The sequence below is a fragment of the Homalodisca vitripennis genome, chromosome X, assembly GCF_021130785.1.
Source record: "Homalodisca vitripennis isolate AUS2020 chromosome X, UT_GWSS_2.1, whole genome shotgun sequence".
NCBI lineage: Eukaryota > Metazoa > Arthropoda > Insecta > Hemiptera > Cicadellidae > Homalodisca > Homalodisca vitripennis.
In genome coordinates, this window is record NC_060215.1 from 69532756 (window position 1) to 69547487 (window position 14732).

A 14732-nucleotide genomic window follows, 5' to 3' on the forward strand; every position below is an offset into this window, starting at 1 on the left:
AGTTCAAACAGCTCTCTAGTAAATCTACTTATGAGTTGTATTAGGCTGTGAATTCTACTATGTCTATCGTGAACAAATGTCAAAGTAAAAATATTTTAATCGTGTTAGCAATTATTAAACGCGGTGTGAATTGTAAAACTTAGATATAGGCAACACAGACCGTGTAAGCCTAAGATCTGTCACAAGCCTTTGAGTTGAAGTTCCAAGATGCACATAAAACCATTTTCAGTTACTTTGTATGATATGCGTATATACGTTGATAAAAAATTGAAAATTGAATCGGTTCTATGATCAACATGACTAAAAACTATGTTCTTCAATATTCGTTTTTTTTGGTTTTTTGTTTTTTTTTTTAGTTTTGAATTGAATTTGATAGTAAATGGAAATAGGGGAGCAATTATTGATGAAAATATTCGCATGGCATATACTGCGTTAATGTTAGTAATTGCAAAAAGTTCGTTGCTGAATAAAGACTTTGGGAATAAATTGTGCAACCGGATGCTAATATACATAAAGAACAAAAAATGGAAGAAAAGAAACAAAAAATGCCCTTTAACATTGTCACAATGAAACTTGTACAGTTTGTACTATACACAGATAACATTGTTTTTAATGTACTGTAATTTGAAATATAATTTTTAGTGTACTTTCCTTTAGGTTAATTTATTTGGCTGGATTATTTTTCAAGGGCTTAATATGTTTTGATATAAAAGAATTTATGTGTATGCGATGTGTTGAGGTATATGAGGCATATGAATAGCTGGAGAATATGAACATATGAATGAATGGATAAGAACAACGACGAACAAGTACTTACGTATTCTTTGAAATGGACGGTGGAGCATTGCAAAAGTGTGCCCATGAGCTTGTGTGGGTTCCACGTCACAGAGTCCGCCCTGTAACATTCGCACACCACGCAAATCAGGCTCAGCAAGAAGAGGGCTGGGGAACAGATTGACTGGGTCGGACACAGGTGTGAAAGCCATGGAATATTGATGGTCTGGCCTGGATAATGGATGGAGAGAGTACAGTAGGGGTGAGAGGGGCGGATGGTGTACCACTGTGGCAGTGGTGCGGCTATTCAACTTGAGCGACCATTCTAGCTTACGAGCTTCACCGGAATCCCGTCCGGTTTAAGGTAACAAATGTCACATTGTAGTTGGTACACATTGCTTTCATTTCTTAATCCATCTCATAAGACCACGGTTCAAAAGTAACTAAGTAACCAACGTTAAAAGTAACAAAATTGTGGTGCTATACATATGCATAGTGTGATCGTGTACTTAAATTTAAAACGTGCGAAAGGGAAATAAGTAGGGATGGAATAGTTTATATATTGCAAGTTCCAAGATTGTTCAAAAAATTGTAGTTTATGGACAACTATACGTTATCGATAACAACAGCTTTGTATAGCAAACAAAACTAAGTCCAAAAGTAAGTTGATTGTAAATTAACGGCTCGTGGCTCAGCTTTCTTATTTAACTTGTTAATAAGAATTGAACTCCTGCCTCGTCAAAACTATCGTGTCGTACTTTGATGTAGAAATATGACCAAACCTGCATAAGCAAAACTATCATGACATATGCAAAACTTATGTAACTTGATAATACCAGCCACCTTTATCATCAAAACCTTTTTAAACTGAACCACTTCGGTGAAGAAAGAATATTCATCGTCCATCATAACTTAAAAATATAATATTAAAAAAATTAACTTGTAATAATCTAAAATAGCATTTATACACCCCGTTTGTTCTCTGCAAGTGCGTCAAAGTTTAAAAGTGAGACTAAACTTCAAAGAAATTAAAACGAAATCTAAAAAGAGATTTTATATAATCTGATTAATACTTTTTAACGCACTTCACAAACATTCACCAAATTTGGGAGAATGCATTCGGGTTTGGAGGCGAAGAGTTTCCTTGCTAATCGTCAATTATTTTGGAGCGAAATTTTTTGATTAATAGATTATATTATAATCGAGTAGTAAAAATAATGTATAATCAAATAGTGCAATAATTGTCGTGGACAGGGTTAAACGCTGCAGAGCGAGACGGCGGTAATAGGTTAGGATAGGCGAACCGAGAAGGGGAACCCAAATTGCTTTTTAATGTCACTATTAATCAGGTATAGGTCGCTTTAGGGAGGGTTCGGTTCCTTTGTTGAATGGGAATTAGCTAAACCTATTAATCATGGTGCCAGTAGCACCGACATAGGGGCACTCTCTTTCACCCCTTACCGTAATCGATGGATTAATATGGTTGAATATTATTGTACTTCAGAAAGTCATCATACACACTGCATGTATAGCGTACTGTTATTATTTTGGATTTGTATTTTTTTCTGCAAACCGCCTAAGTTCCTGATGCGTTACATTGGAAACATTCATTAAATATGAAATTTAAGACTCAAGTACTGCATAAGTGCACAAGTGAGAGAAATCAAACATCTCTCGTTGATCTTGCCATTAAGAGAATAGCGTTAAACACTTTGCATGTATGACTAGTAGAATTAATATGAAACACTTATATAAACTTTAGTGTTGCTGAGTTAACTACGAAAGTAACTAGAAAAGGTGATATTGATTACGTGAACCTTTTTTGGAGGATGCTCTTTAACTCATTAAGATTACGATTAAAATGTACTTCAATTTAAAAAACAATATGTGATTTTCTTAGTATAAATGATAGTATTTAGTTCACAAGAAAATAATCTTAATTGAATATCAATTTGCATATACGTTGGAGCGGTAAAGAAGGTTTGTATAATCCTAACTTAAGATCTCTATAAAGTTCTGCTTATTCACTACTAAATATGATAAATTGAATATTTAATATAAATGTAAATAAATTACCTCTCGACGCCTGAGAATCGCGGATGCCTGTACTTCCTGGAGAAGAGGAGGCCTCCACCCCACGCAGCCTGCAACACCGATACAACATTACGTGTTTCACGTTTCATTATGGCTTTGGCTAAAGTTAACGTTTTAACCTGGAGTTCTGATTACATTTTGGCTTTTAATGTTTATATTAAACATCAAAACAATCCTAATTACTAAATAATCTCAACTTGATTTCTATCACCATTGACTTAAAATTAACGATGGATGTAAGCAGTGAAATGTGGGTGGAACAGTGTTCGTGGTCGTGATGAATTACACAGTTCATAAACAGTGACGTGTATTGAATGAATAGCAGAGAAAATGGAGTACTTACATCGATGTGCAGCCACATCTTGTACTTCTGACAGATGTCGGCGATCTCCTCGATGGGGTCAAAGGCTCCCTGGACCGTGGTGCCCGACGTGCAGTTCACGAAGAACGGGATGTGGCCCTTGGATTTGCGCTCGATTACGAGTCTTTCTAGCTCGGACGCTATCATGCGACCCCTTCAACAGACAGTTTAATCTGTAATTCATGTTTTCGTTAATACAGAAGTAACAGACGGATTTGATAAAGACAAAGTTACCTCCTGTCAGAGGGGACACATACGCAGTTGTCAGTTCCCAGCCCACATACAGCAGCGCAGCTCTTCACAGAGTAATGACACTGGAACAGTAGATTGCATAAATATCATTCTTGTAAGCTGTGGATTGAACGTATTACCATTTACCGAAATAAAATTTATTGAGAGCTATAGCTTTCAGGGCTTAGCTTTGTTTTTGCGAAAACTTTCCGTTGGCAGAGGTAAAAATATTGTGGCTATTTATAGAAGGAAATAATATTGCTTAAACAGTGTTATTTTTCACAGCGTTGCTCAGTCAAGTTTGTCGATATACACTTATTATATTGCAAATTAATAAGCTTGAAATACTTAGTTTTCTTAACTATGATTCAAAAGCTTAGGTATTTTGCATTATCTTTACTTTGATTCAGCACGCATTCGTTTATCAAAATGTTGAAACTCAATTTACGAAGGAGGGCATTTAGTATCATGTATCCTTAAAAATAAAGGTGAACTCATCCTCGCTTTCGGCCATGCACTAGATATTATAACATGATACGACACCACTGCTAGGTTAGTTTGGCAGAAAAGAATAGTATTGTTTTTATCCATTAATTTCTCCACAAAACACAACCTTTACATATTTACACATAACATTTAACACGATTGTTACTTTACCTTAAGTCATCATTACGAAAAATCTGCGTGCCATAACACCTTATATGTTTAAATTAACTAAATAAACATTTCATTACACGTTTTTAAATTAGTATTAAATTATAGGAATATGAATAAGTTTTAATTTTGTATACAAAGTTTAATAATATATTGGCATTCGAAGCGAGTTCAACTATATATTTTCTGTTTTTTAACTGAATGAGTAATTATTTGATTATTTACCAACCCGGTATCATTGCATGTGTTTTACTACAAAGTGGTTACGAACCTGTTCAGAAGTGAACATCACAAGCTGTCCCTTGATGGAGTGCAACCCCTTTTCCTTGTATCCCGGGAACATCCTATGTCTAGCGGCCAAGAAAGCGTATAAATTTGATATAGATCCCCCTGAAAAGCAAAGAACATTTAAAATCTTATTTGATGACGCAAACGTAAGGTTTATGATGTTGTCAAAAATGTACATAAATACTTCATAAAACTATATATAACACACTCAAATACCACTCATCCACTTTAGTTAGGAAATATACATATATTTATAGAGAGTATCCACGGAACTGATTTAGAATATATTTTGCCTCTTCTCTTAGATGCCTCGCTAAGATTTTTTCTATCTGAAGTACACAATCAACAGCTTGAGACTGTGCTGCATGACATCAATATAGACTTAACGCTAATACTGTTAATCGCAGCGACTATAACGTCTTATCTTCTTATTGCAGATCTAAAACATTTGCTGTAAAATTGCTGGGATAAACGTAATTCATTAGTGCTGTCTTTTCACTAGTTTTTATGGAACTTACCTGGTGCTAGAATAGAGTCTCCATTTTTGAATGGTTCCCCTATAATCTCCCTCATCTTTTCCATGACTACAGTTTCCATGAGAATGAACACGGGAGCAATCTCGTAGGTGAACATGTTGGTGTTGGCAGTGGCTGTCAGCCACTCACCCGCCATGGAGACCAGATCCAGGCCACAAGACAATTGGTTGAAGAAATGTGGGTGTCCTGCAACACAAGAGAAGTACAGCCACTATTTTTACTTTTATCGACAAAATGTGTCTAGATGTACTATTTCCACAATGCTAATGTTGTATGATGCCATATTGTATGCGTGTATACAATATACGTTAGGAAAGCAAACATTTATTCTTAGTTACTGAGTGTTAAAACAGTTAAATAAATAAACTTCAGATTTATTAAGTTCAGATTTTAGTATATAATCTGTTATTTGTTTTTGTCTAAACGAAAAGTAGACTCTATTCAGTCCATCCGCTTCATATTACAAATGTGATTAATTCACTCATTCTTTGTATTTCGAGTGAATAAAAGTTTTTGTTGATTTTTAAATATAGTCGATCGTCCCCTGTGTATCCTATCAGGAAAAATATTTACTTAGTAATGTCATGGGGGTTTCTGTCTGGAATTTTCAGTCTGTTTTTCAACCCTCCAAACAGTGTTCTCCCATTGCCCGTGAACCTTTTGAAATTGTGTAGTCACCGTTCAAAGAAATTCAGCAACTAAATATACATAAGAAAACAGTTTTTCTGTTAACAGGTTGATACATTTTTCCTAATTTCTACTTTCGCAGAGATTATTCATAATTCTAAAGTTATATAATTTTTATGATGACTTAGGACGTAAAGCTTTTTTCTCAAAAAACGTAAAGCTGGGTCCAATACATTTTGTATAAATTTTTTCCACACCGTATGCTAATTTATATACTCCACTTGTTATAAAATTGTTTGACTTCTGAGTTTGATGATTCGAGGCTGTTATCGTGCGGTATTCCAATATCTCTTCGGCGCACTTCATCATTTGGACGATTTGCTATTTTATGGGTAAGCACATTAAAAAACAATTAAAAACACTTCATATAACAAAGTGACCTATTAATTTTACAGTTGACATGTTTGTTTTAACGTAATTAACATTAAAGGTATTTAAATAAGATACTACAAATTCGCAGAACTCCATGTGTCGGAATTTAAAGATACTCACAAAGAAACCCATGGCAAAGAGAGGAATGGAGCGAGATGCAGCTGTTTAATGGCAGGGGGAATTCCTCACTCACAGTGACCCTTGCTTACAAGTAATTAGTCCTAAGGAAGGAAGTGTGCTGTTTTCCAGCCCACTGGCTGATTCCTGTCAATCCCGCACGTAATCCACCCTCTCTAGAATAGATTTCTACTCGATTCTCCCAGTTCAGTACACAGCTTATTTTCCCTCAAATACTTTCGCTATGCTCCCCCAAAGTACAAGACAAGAAACTAATACTGTGCTCTATAATTATACACATTTAAAGTATTTCAGAACGAAAGCCCTTATCAAATTTTATTAACAAAAACTTTAAAGCAAAACCCATCGATTTTTTGCCGTGTGGTATCAGCGTACTAAGTGATCCCTTTATCTGGACCAGAAATATTCCAAATGAAGAATCGACGCTTCAGTTTCAGTTCTACTAACGTCTAGATAGATAACTGAAAAATATTTATGTAAAACCAACATTTAAGTCATTTATCAGAAATCAGCTATATCAACCCAAAACTGTTGTAAAGTCTGTAAGAGATTTTTCCAACTTGAATAAAATACAGGTTAAATTCTTTAAGTACATGTTATTCTCCAAGTACATTTTTTTCTTCGTATGATTGGTTGTACTTTATCGGACAAAAAATACCAATACTTATATTTTTATTCGGAGTTTATTCTTAAATGTCTCAGAAGGGATTTCTTCAGTATGTAGATTCTACCTGTTTTGTAAGATCTACACAGAGTACAGGACAAACAACGTTCTCTCTTACGTCAGTGGAAAACAATGATACGCAGGAGATACTTATTACTAATCGCATTTTAGGGGATTGGGGAATACTGTAACAGACGAGATTGATTATCAAGTCCAGCTCTATGGAGCCTTTCTCTTTCTATCTATTTGAACTAGTATAGCCCGGATATATAGTGCTAGTCGTATGTGAGGTTGAGGCCATTATTATCCTGTGTCACTCTTTAGTTTCTTTCCACTGGAATATCGATAGAGGATTCAGTCCCTCTCCCATTTCCTGTTACTCTGAAAGAAGCCTAAAATACTTCAAAGTGGTTGAAGCTTCTTGATCTACACGGCATGAACCTCTCTAAATCTGTGCAAGGCAGAGGTTTTAGGATTAATTCACGTCTCATAACTTTGTTAGTTGTAATTCGTTTATATGTTTCAAGATATTATTTTTCTAATATTAAATATTACAAAAAACTTAACTATAATTATGTATACCAAGTATTTTAATACTTCGCAATCACACGTGATTTTACTTAAAGTTTTCTTTAAAATTATTAAATTTAACTTGGGAAGGTTTTGAATGTTTACCACACCAGACAGTAGGCCTATTGCTAACGGCTCTGGCAACTATACCAATCACTTAGTAATTATGTTTACTAAGTATCTTCATGTTTGGCACGATTGTTCATAGTTTTTTCTTAAAAGTGTAGTAAATTTAACGTAACTTGCGAAGGTTTTGAATGTTTAACGCATCAGACAGCATGGCCAACAGCTCTGCCAATTCTCGGCTAACTTCGGTGCTTATTGAAAATTAATGTGCAAACTTGAGAATTTGAATCTTGAGATATTAGCTTTTTAATTAGTACTAACACTTTTTATAGGTGGTGTAAAGCATAACTATGGTATAACAACTATCTAATGTTAATCGTATGGAACGAAAAAGAAACTCGTAATTCAATACAATTTGTGGGTTTCTAAGCTAGGAATGGGCCTACACTAAATTAAACTTTGAATTTGAATATCGAAAATGAAATCATAATCGGCTTAAAACGGTCAAAAATAGTTAAATGTGAAATTTAAATGAAAAAAATTACAATAAAGTCGCGATAATCATGCAATTTAATGAGCATTTTATGATTTTATGCTCAGCTTGTCTCCAAAGTATTTTTGGTATACGAGCTGTCCGAATCATTAAAGGGTTATCTCCATTACATTTCTGCAGAGGGGTTTTCCGCTCTCTAAATATTCGTACCTTGCTCTCATTTGTCATTTTCAGGGTAATAATGTAGACCAGCAATAACTTGAAGGTCTTCCATGAGTTGGTGAATGTCACAGATATCTAACAAGACACGGCGGTGATTTACGCACCCCCAGGGATCACTCTCTGAATGTGACATATCATTCAGAGGACCACTTTTTGATGGTAATATCCCGTTGGAAAAACAGTACAATAACCTAGAAGCTAAAAAGAAAAAAAAAAAATACTTAGAGCTTTCTTGGTTGAAAAAGAGTTTTACAGTGATCAGGAATTATCGCTACCTGATTAGAATTAAGAATTCTCTTTAAAAACTAATAAGTATACTGACTATATTGACGGCTGAGATATGCATCATATATGTATTTTATTCAGAAATAAACAATGTCTAATGTCATATGTCTAATGACCACTCTTTACGGTGTGGCCTCGAAAATTGCATTAGAACGAAAAAAGACGATTCTGAATTAACTACAATGTGATTAACTTTAATTTTGATTTGGTTATCCTTAACTGAATCAGTTTATTGCTAGTCAGAATTCGTGTCGGGAGCACGCGGAATGGACAGCGGCGAGCGAAGACAGCGGCAGTGGAGCTTAGCCGTGGCAGGCCAGAGCCGCGGTGCACTAGACTACGCATTTAGTTTGCAGTCTCTTCAGATTACCGAGTCAAGAACAAAGGCAACTGGAGTCAGAATGATGATCGCACTGTTTTTGACACTCCTTCCCCCATATCCTCTCATCAGCAGGATTTAGAGCTGGCGGCTATTAGTTCCACATCCTTGTCCACAGATGGCGCCCCTACCTTCTACCCCTACTCTCCCCAACATTCCCTCCACACCCTACCATTTCATTAAACCATATATTGTGTCCCAGATGTTTGTGTTTGAAATTATTCCGGTGATTTGTGGCTCCTTCCTAATTGTATTTAAATTGAGTTTGTTTGTTATGTTTAAATAACTGCCATTCACATAGTTATGCAAGTATATTCATTGAACTAAAAATGAAATATCCGTTTCGTTTACTCGTACTATAACCCTTCTTCTAATTCTAGATTTCTCAAAATGGCCAATAATTCCTTCGTTTAGAAAATGTTAGGATCATTATGCTGAATAATATAGTTGTGTATGATGTTATATTGTAAAATATACCTAAATTATAATCTTAAACATCAGTATAAATATTCTACAACTTACATTTTACTTATTTCAGTTAACATCTGGCCAAAACACGTAGAACTAATATAAATTCTATTCTTTTTTTTCTTTTCTATGTCTACATATGTTCTCAGAATAAACACTTAAATTGAATTTAAAGCGAAAAAAATTACTGTAAAACTTATATTTAACGTGCTTCAGGAGGAAAGAGACAAAATCAATTCATTTGTAAAGAAAACAACGCTCGCATATGAATCTTTCAATACAAAAACTTTAAATATACTGATTAATTGGTAAAACTCATGCCTTAATAAACTAGATATCAGGTATTTTTGACACTCCTTCCCCCATATCCTCTCATCAGCAGGATTTAGAGCTGGCGGCTATTAGTTCCACATCCTAGCTAAGTGAAAAAGAGTTATTAGCTAGAAGCTATTGGCATTGTATGCGAATGTGATAAACCGTGGCATCGCAATTATAAATTACGAAATTAATAACCTCCTATATTTTCTTAAAATCTGTAATAAAAATGCGAACTGTAATAATGTACGCAAACAATTTAAATGAAAGATAGTAGAGTGTACATTGATAAGTGAAGCTCGTTGTGTTAGGCCTTCAGATTAAAAATGCCGAGGCATTTTCACAATCTATTCAACATGTGGTTTTAAAATGTAATTTGTGTTATTAAGGGATTCTCTTAAACTGGTGATGTGCCCTAAAGCAAGAATATCATGTCAGACAACACAATTTTATATTGTACCATGGAGTTTTAAATCTTATATTTCATCTAAAAATCACTTAACCGAAAAAACGTTATAAGACAAAGTTTCTTTTATATAATTTTACAAACAAAGTATAACACAAAAGACCTAGCATAACTATCGCGTCACGTTGTCAGTATGCCATATGCAAAAAGTATAATTTGCAGACATTATCTTCCTTTCGTTAGCCTCCCTTTATCCTCTTACGAATATTATACAGTCTTAATTTCAGGATCTCGTCATGGTTTACCCTCAGATGCGAACAGTACCAGATTAAACCTTGAATTTTAATACTAAACTCAAACTATATCAGATTACATGAAGCATGATTAAATATGAATTCATTTACCAGCATATAATACAAAATTCAAAGAAGATTAAAAGATACATTCAACTTCTTGGATGATTTTTGTTATGAGCAAAAATTTTCTACTACCAAACAACCAATAAATATCTAATTTCGGAACTATTTTGATCGAATAGCTTAATACTATTCAAACACTTTGCCTACCTGTGTAGTCTTAACTTTGGGGGACTTTACCTCTAAATGGGTTTCATTTTGAAAATGTTCCTAAAACGGTCCTTTTTAGGTCTAAATACTCAATAGAACCTTTTTGATTGGGTTTATATACTACAAAAATAGACTACCTACTATTCAATAATTATAAATAAACGAAATGTTGTGGGGAAATACATAAATACTTTATATATTTCCCCACAGGTAAAAAAGATCTTTAGACCTGTGGAATTGTGAAGGCTAAGCTTAATTTACAACTGGATAAGCTGGATTATCTCAGGCAGTGAGAGTTGAAGTCTTGTGAAAACCAGCTTTTTCTGTTAGATATTCAACTCCTGATTCCAGTGAGGTTTTTTGGCTTTATGTGAAGTTAATGTTTGACTTCACAGAAACTCGAAGTAATCGCGGTACTCCTCCCTTTAATGGCACTGTGCCTATTGAACATAGTGATATAGGAAACAATAGTTTATAATGCATTTAAAATCTTATTCTTTGAAAATAATACAAAAAAGTTTAATACACCACCATTCCCTTTAGGAACTTTGCTACATGTCGAAACTCTCAATCCTTTACCAGCTGAGGAGGAATCTGAGATTTGTATAACGAGCAAATTACCAAAATATGTAGCTGATTTAAATCGCTGGATTGAACTGCCAACGCTTTGTACCTGTGGTACAGGTTGGTGCAAATAATGAATGTTGGGATAGCCAGAAGTGTGTAGACTCAGGATACGATGTTTTATGTACTGTTCTGTTTAGCCGGAAGTAATTCTAGGTGCACACGACACAGCACGTCTTGTATAGTAACAAAAAGAGTTTTATTTATTTGTGTGGCAATTAACCTTCGGTAAAATTAAAGTAAAGAAAAACTATACAAACAATAACATTTTAGTTATGCTATTACTCGTACAAAAATTGTAAATGGTGTGAGACCATTGAAATTAAGAATAAAACACTAATTAAACGATTATTTTGCTATACAACAATTCACACTGGTATAACCCGTCATTAACCAGGGTGTGTGGCTCACAGAGCAAGCGCAGATCGAATTGTATGATGGGTTTTGACAGAAGACGAAGCTTTCAGTGCCGTCGGTAGACAAGGGAAAACGTCGAAAGCGTTTATCGTCGCGTCATATTCTGCAGTGTGTGGCAGCTCAATTCAAATCCGTGTGAAAAGTACGTCGTATCTGACGCCTTGCGTCAACACGTCGTGTCGTGTTCGACGCAGTGAGCGACCGGCCTGACGTGTTGCCATTCTATTGTATCAACGTAAACAGCATAATTTTATCTAATATATTTCGATTAAATCATGTACACTAACAACGGATTCTTCAGACAAATACTAAAACCCGATGACACATTTTTGAAAAACCACGAGAAAGGCTTTTACTAATAGCTTTCAATAATTGCTCCATATGCTTGTTCGTTCTCCAGTAAGGTACAAAAATAAACTAATCCTTAAAATACGAAAAATGCAATCTTATTACTTTTAAAAATAATTAAGTTAAGCATTATAGAATGATGAATAGCTGGAGTGCACAAAGAAAATTAAAAGAGTAGGGAATAAGCATAAAAACACGTATATGAGACTAGCTAAATACCCCATAGATTTTTTTTGCCAATGGCGCAGTGTAACCAGATCAAGCTACGTTGAGCGTGGCTGCTGCTTGGATGGGGGTGACCGCTGAGCGATCCTGTCCTTGCAAGCAGCCCGCCTGCCCGGCCATTGGTGGTGGTCCGGAAGTTACTTTTAAGCCATTGGTCCCGAAATTGTATTAGAGAGGACTTTTTAGCCCTAACTTCGCCTAGTAAAATAAGACATCTTTACTTTACTTTACATTTACCTTCTTTCCCTATCTTTTGTAAACATCTGTGTAGGAGTCTGTTTGCTGCTTCTTGTATATCCAGTAATAACAAACTTTAATTAATTGTGCCAAAGCAACATTGTAGATCGTACAGAATCATTGAATACAAATAAAACCCCACTTAAAGGAAAACCCTAAAATATATTGTTTTACGATTTTTATCACGATTCCACATCCATGTGTATAACAAGGGGTACTTGATAACCACCACAGCGAGGAAGTCAGGATGAAATGACTAATAACAGCGAACAAACCGAGTTAAATGGCCAAGTGATTGTATTAGTGGTGAATATGTCGCAATCCCTCAGCGATCGTGGGGTGGATCGAGTTGATTAAATAATTCAATTTCTACAACACAGTCCCTGCAATAATAGAGATAACAAAGTATTCAAGAACCCCCGCATGCGGTGAGTGTATTGGAGGCAAGCTGATCTAACCGCAGACCACATAAGGATCATAACCACCTTCACACATCTTTAGGAACTGACATGTTTTCAATCATGTCTTCAGTGTTCTTAGATCACAAAAAGGTAAGGCCGTTAAAATATTGCACAATCTTTATGAATATTTCATGGAGAATTTATGGCGTGTAATAATTCAAATGTGATTTGAAATGAGTTTGAAAACCATTATAGAAGACACCATAATCATATTTGTTAAAGTATTTTGTACTTCACTTTCGTCAGTTCGAATGTTGTTTTGGGTAGTTATTAATCAGTCAAATCTTCATAAACACTTTTAAGTAGTGTAAACCCAATTAATAATAATTTGTTTATTAGTGTATAATGTAAACCATTCGTAAATAGTAACTAATTTTTACTAATTACTACGTAACATACTATGGAAAAAAACTATTAATTATATTATTAGTATAAGCTACAGGACATATAGGACATCAATTTGTAATTCTAGCTGCTGAAACATACAATTGGTGTCCAATTAATAAAATTTGTTTTAATGACAGAAGATTGTGCAGTGTCACGACAGAATATCAGGGTGTAAGGCATGTGCAAGGTCTGTGCATTGGGAACTATTTGTGAGTTGCCATTGATTGTTGAGATCGACATTGGAAGGAGGCTGGAGCTCATTCTTAAAATTGCAGCCACCCCTCGAGTACATCTTGGTTTAGACTACATACCAGGATAGAGATACCTAGGATATCACCTATTGAGTAGGTATAAAATTTTGTTTGATACTTATTGTTTATTTAAAAATGTAGACAATAAATCTCAGATTAATATATAATTCGATCATTTGGTTTGTTTATGGGCTTAATATACGTTTAACTCATTTTGATATAATTGAATGTAAACTAATATTGAAGACCTTATAACTTTCTACCTTTTGAAGTTGACGATAAAAAAAATTAAAGCATCCATATTTTACAGACTCCTAGGCCTCAGGACCTGCACATTTCGAGATTAACGCAACAGGAAAATTTGTAACAAACCTACCTAATAGTGTTTGAATGGTCATTTTATTTTAAATTGTAACACTTATTTTAAAATAATATATCAAAATGTATGTTTATTTCTAATTTGTATTAGCTTGGATTTCAGTGATGCGTTTGGTTTATTTTTATTCAGCACGTAATAGACTTATTTTAATTAGGAAACAAAGGCACGCTTTCTCAATTAAATGTTGCTATTAACCCCTCTGAGATGTGACATCATCGCCATGTTTGATAACAAGAGCCCATTTTATGACCTTTATGTGTAATTTTAATGAACCTATGTTTATCTTGTGTTAAATCCCCTTACAACTTAAAATTTACGTCATGACCACATCCTCTTCTCTACTATAAATCCGCAAATTTTAATCGCAAACTCATTACAGTTTCATCCCAACAATTCTATGGAACGGAACTATCAGCTTCGTCTCAATGTACTGTAGCTTTAGTGTCGCTGAGTTCCTTGACCAAGAGTGAAACACATACCAAAACCAAAAACCTGCCATTGTAGGGTGCAGTGCTTCGAGCTCAGAAATCAGGTTACTCCATAACAAAGTATTGTATTATATAATATAAGTTACAAGAATTAAAATGTAAAAAAAGAACAAACTATTGTGGATTTTGGTTGTTGTTGTTGTTTTATTTCATAGCCATACTCTTTTCAAGTTACCTTCCCGCAATACAGGAAAAATAGTAAAACTGTTTCACCATTGTACAAGTGATCGCAGTCATATAAATTAGTAATCTGGAATATCTTGGAATTGATCCATCGAAAGGTGTTGAAGATAAGGTTATGAATAGATATAACCAACTTATATATAAAATGAAATTGCAAGGATAA

At 34.5% G+C, this 14732-nt stretch overlaps 1 protein-coding gene across 3 annotated transcripts in view; it reads right to left on the reverse strand.

Annotated features, from left to right (window-relative positions):
• LOC124369154 (glutamate decarboxylase) overlaps positions 1-14732 on the reverse strand; it is an 82803-nt gene that overhangs the window by 14875 nt on the left and 53196 nt on the right. For all 3 annotated transcript variants that reach the window (XM_046826940.1, XM_046826938.1, XM_046826939.1), the window contains exons 4-9: positions 4921-5124; positions 4386-4504; positions 3464-3543; positions 3212-3383; positions 2851-2918; positions 818-896 (exon numbers count right to left, since the gene is read on the reverse strand). In XM_046826940.1, coding sequence (XP_046682896.1) covers positions 818-896; positions 2851-2918; positions 3212-3383; positions 3464-3543; positions 4386-4504; positions 4921-5124 — 722 coding nt within the window. The remainder of the gene's footprint in view (positions 1-817; positions 897-2850; positions 2919-3211; positions 3384-3463; positions 3544-4385; positions 4505-4920; positions 5125-14732) is intronic.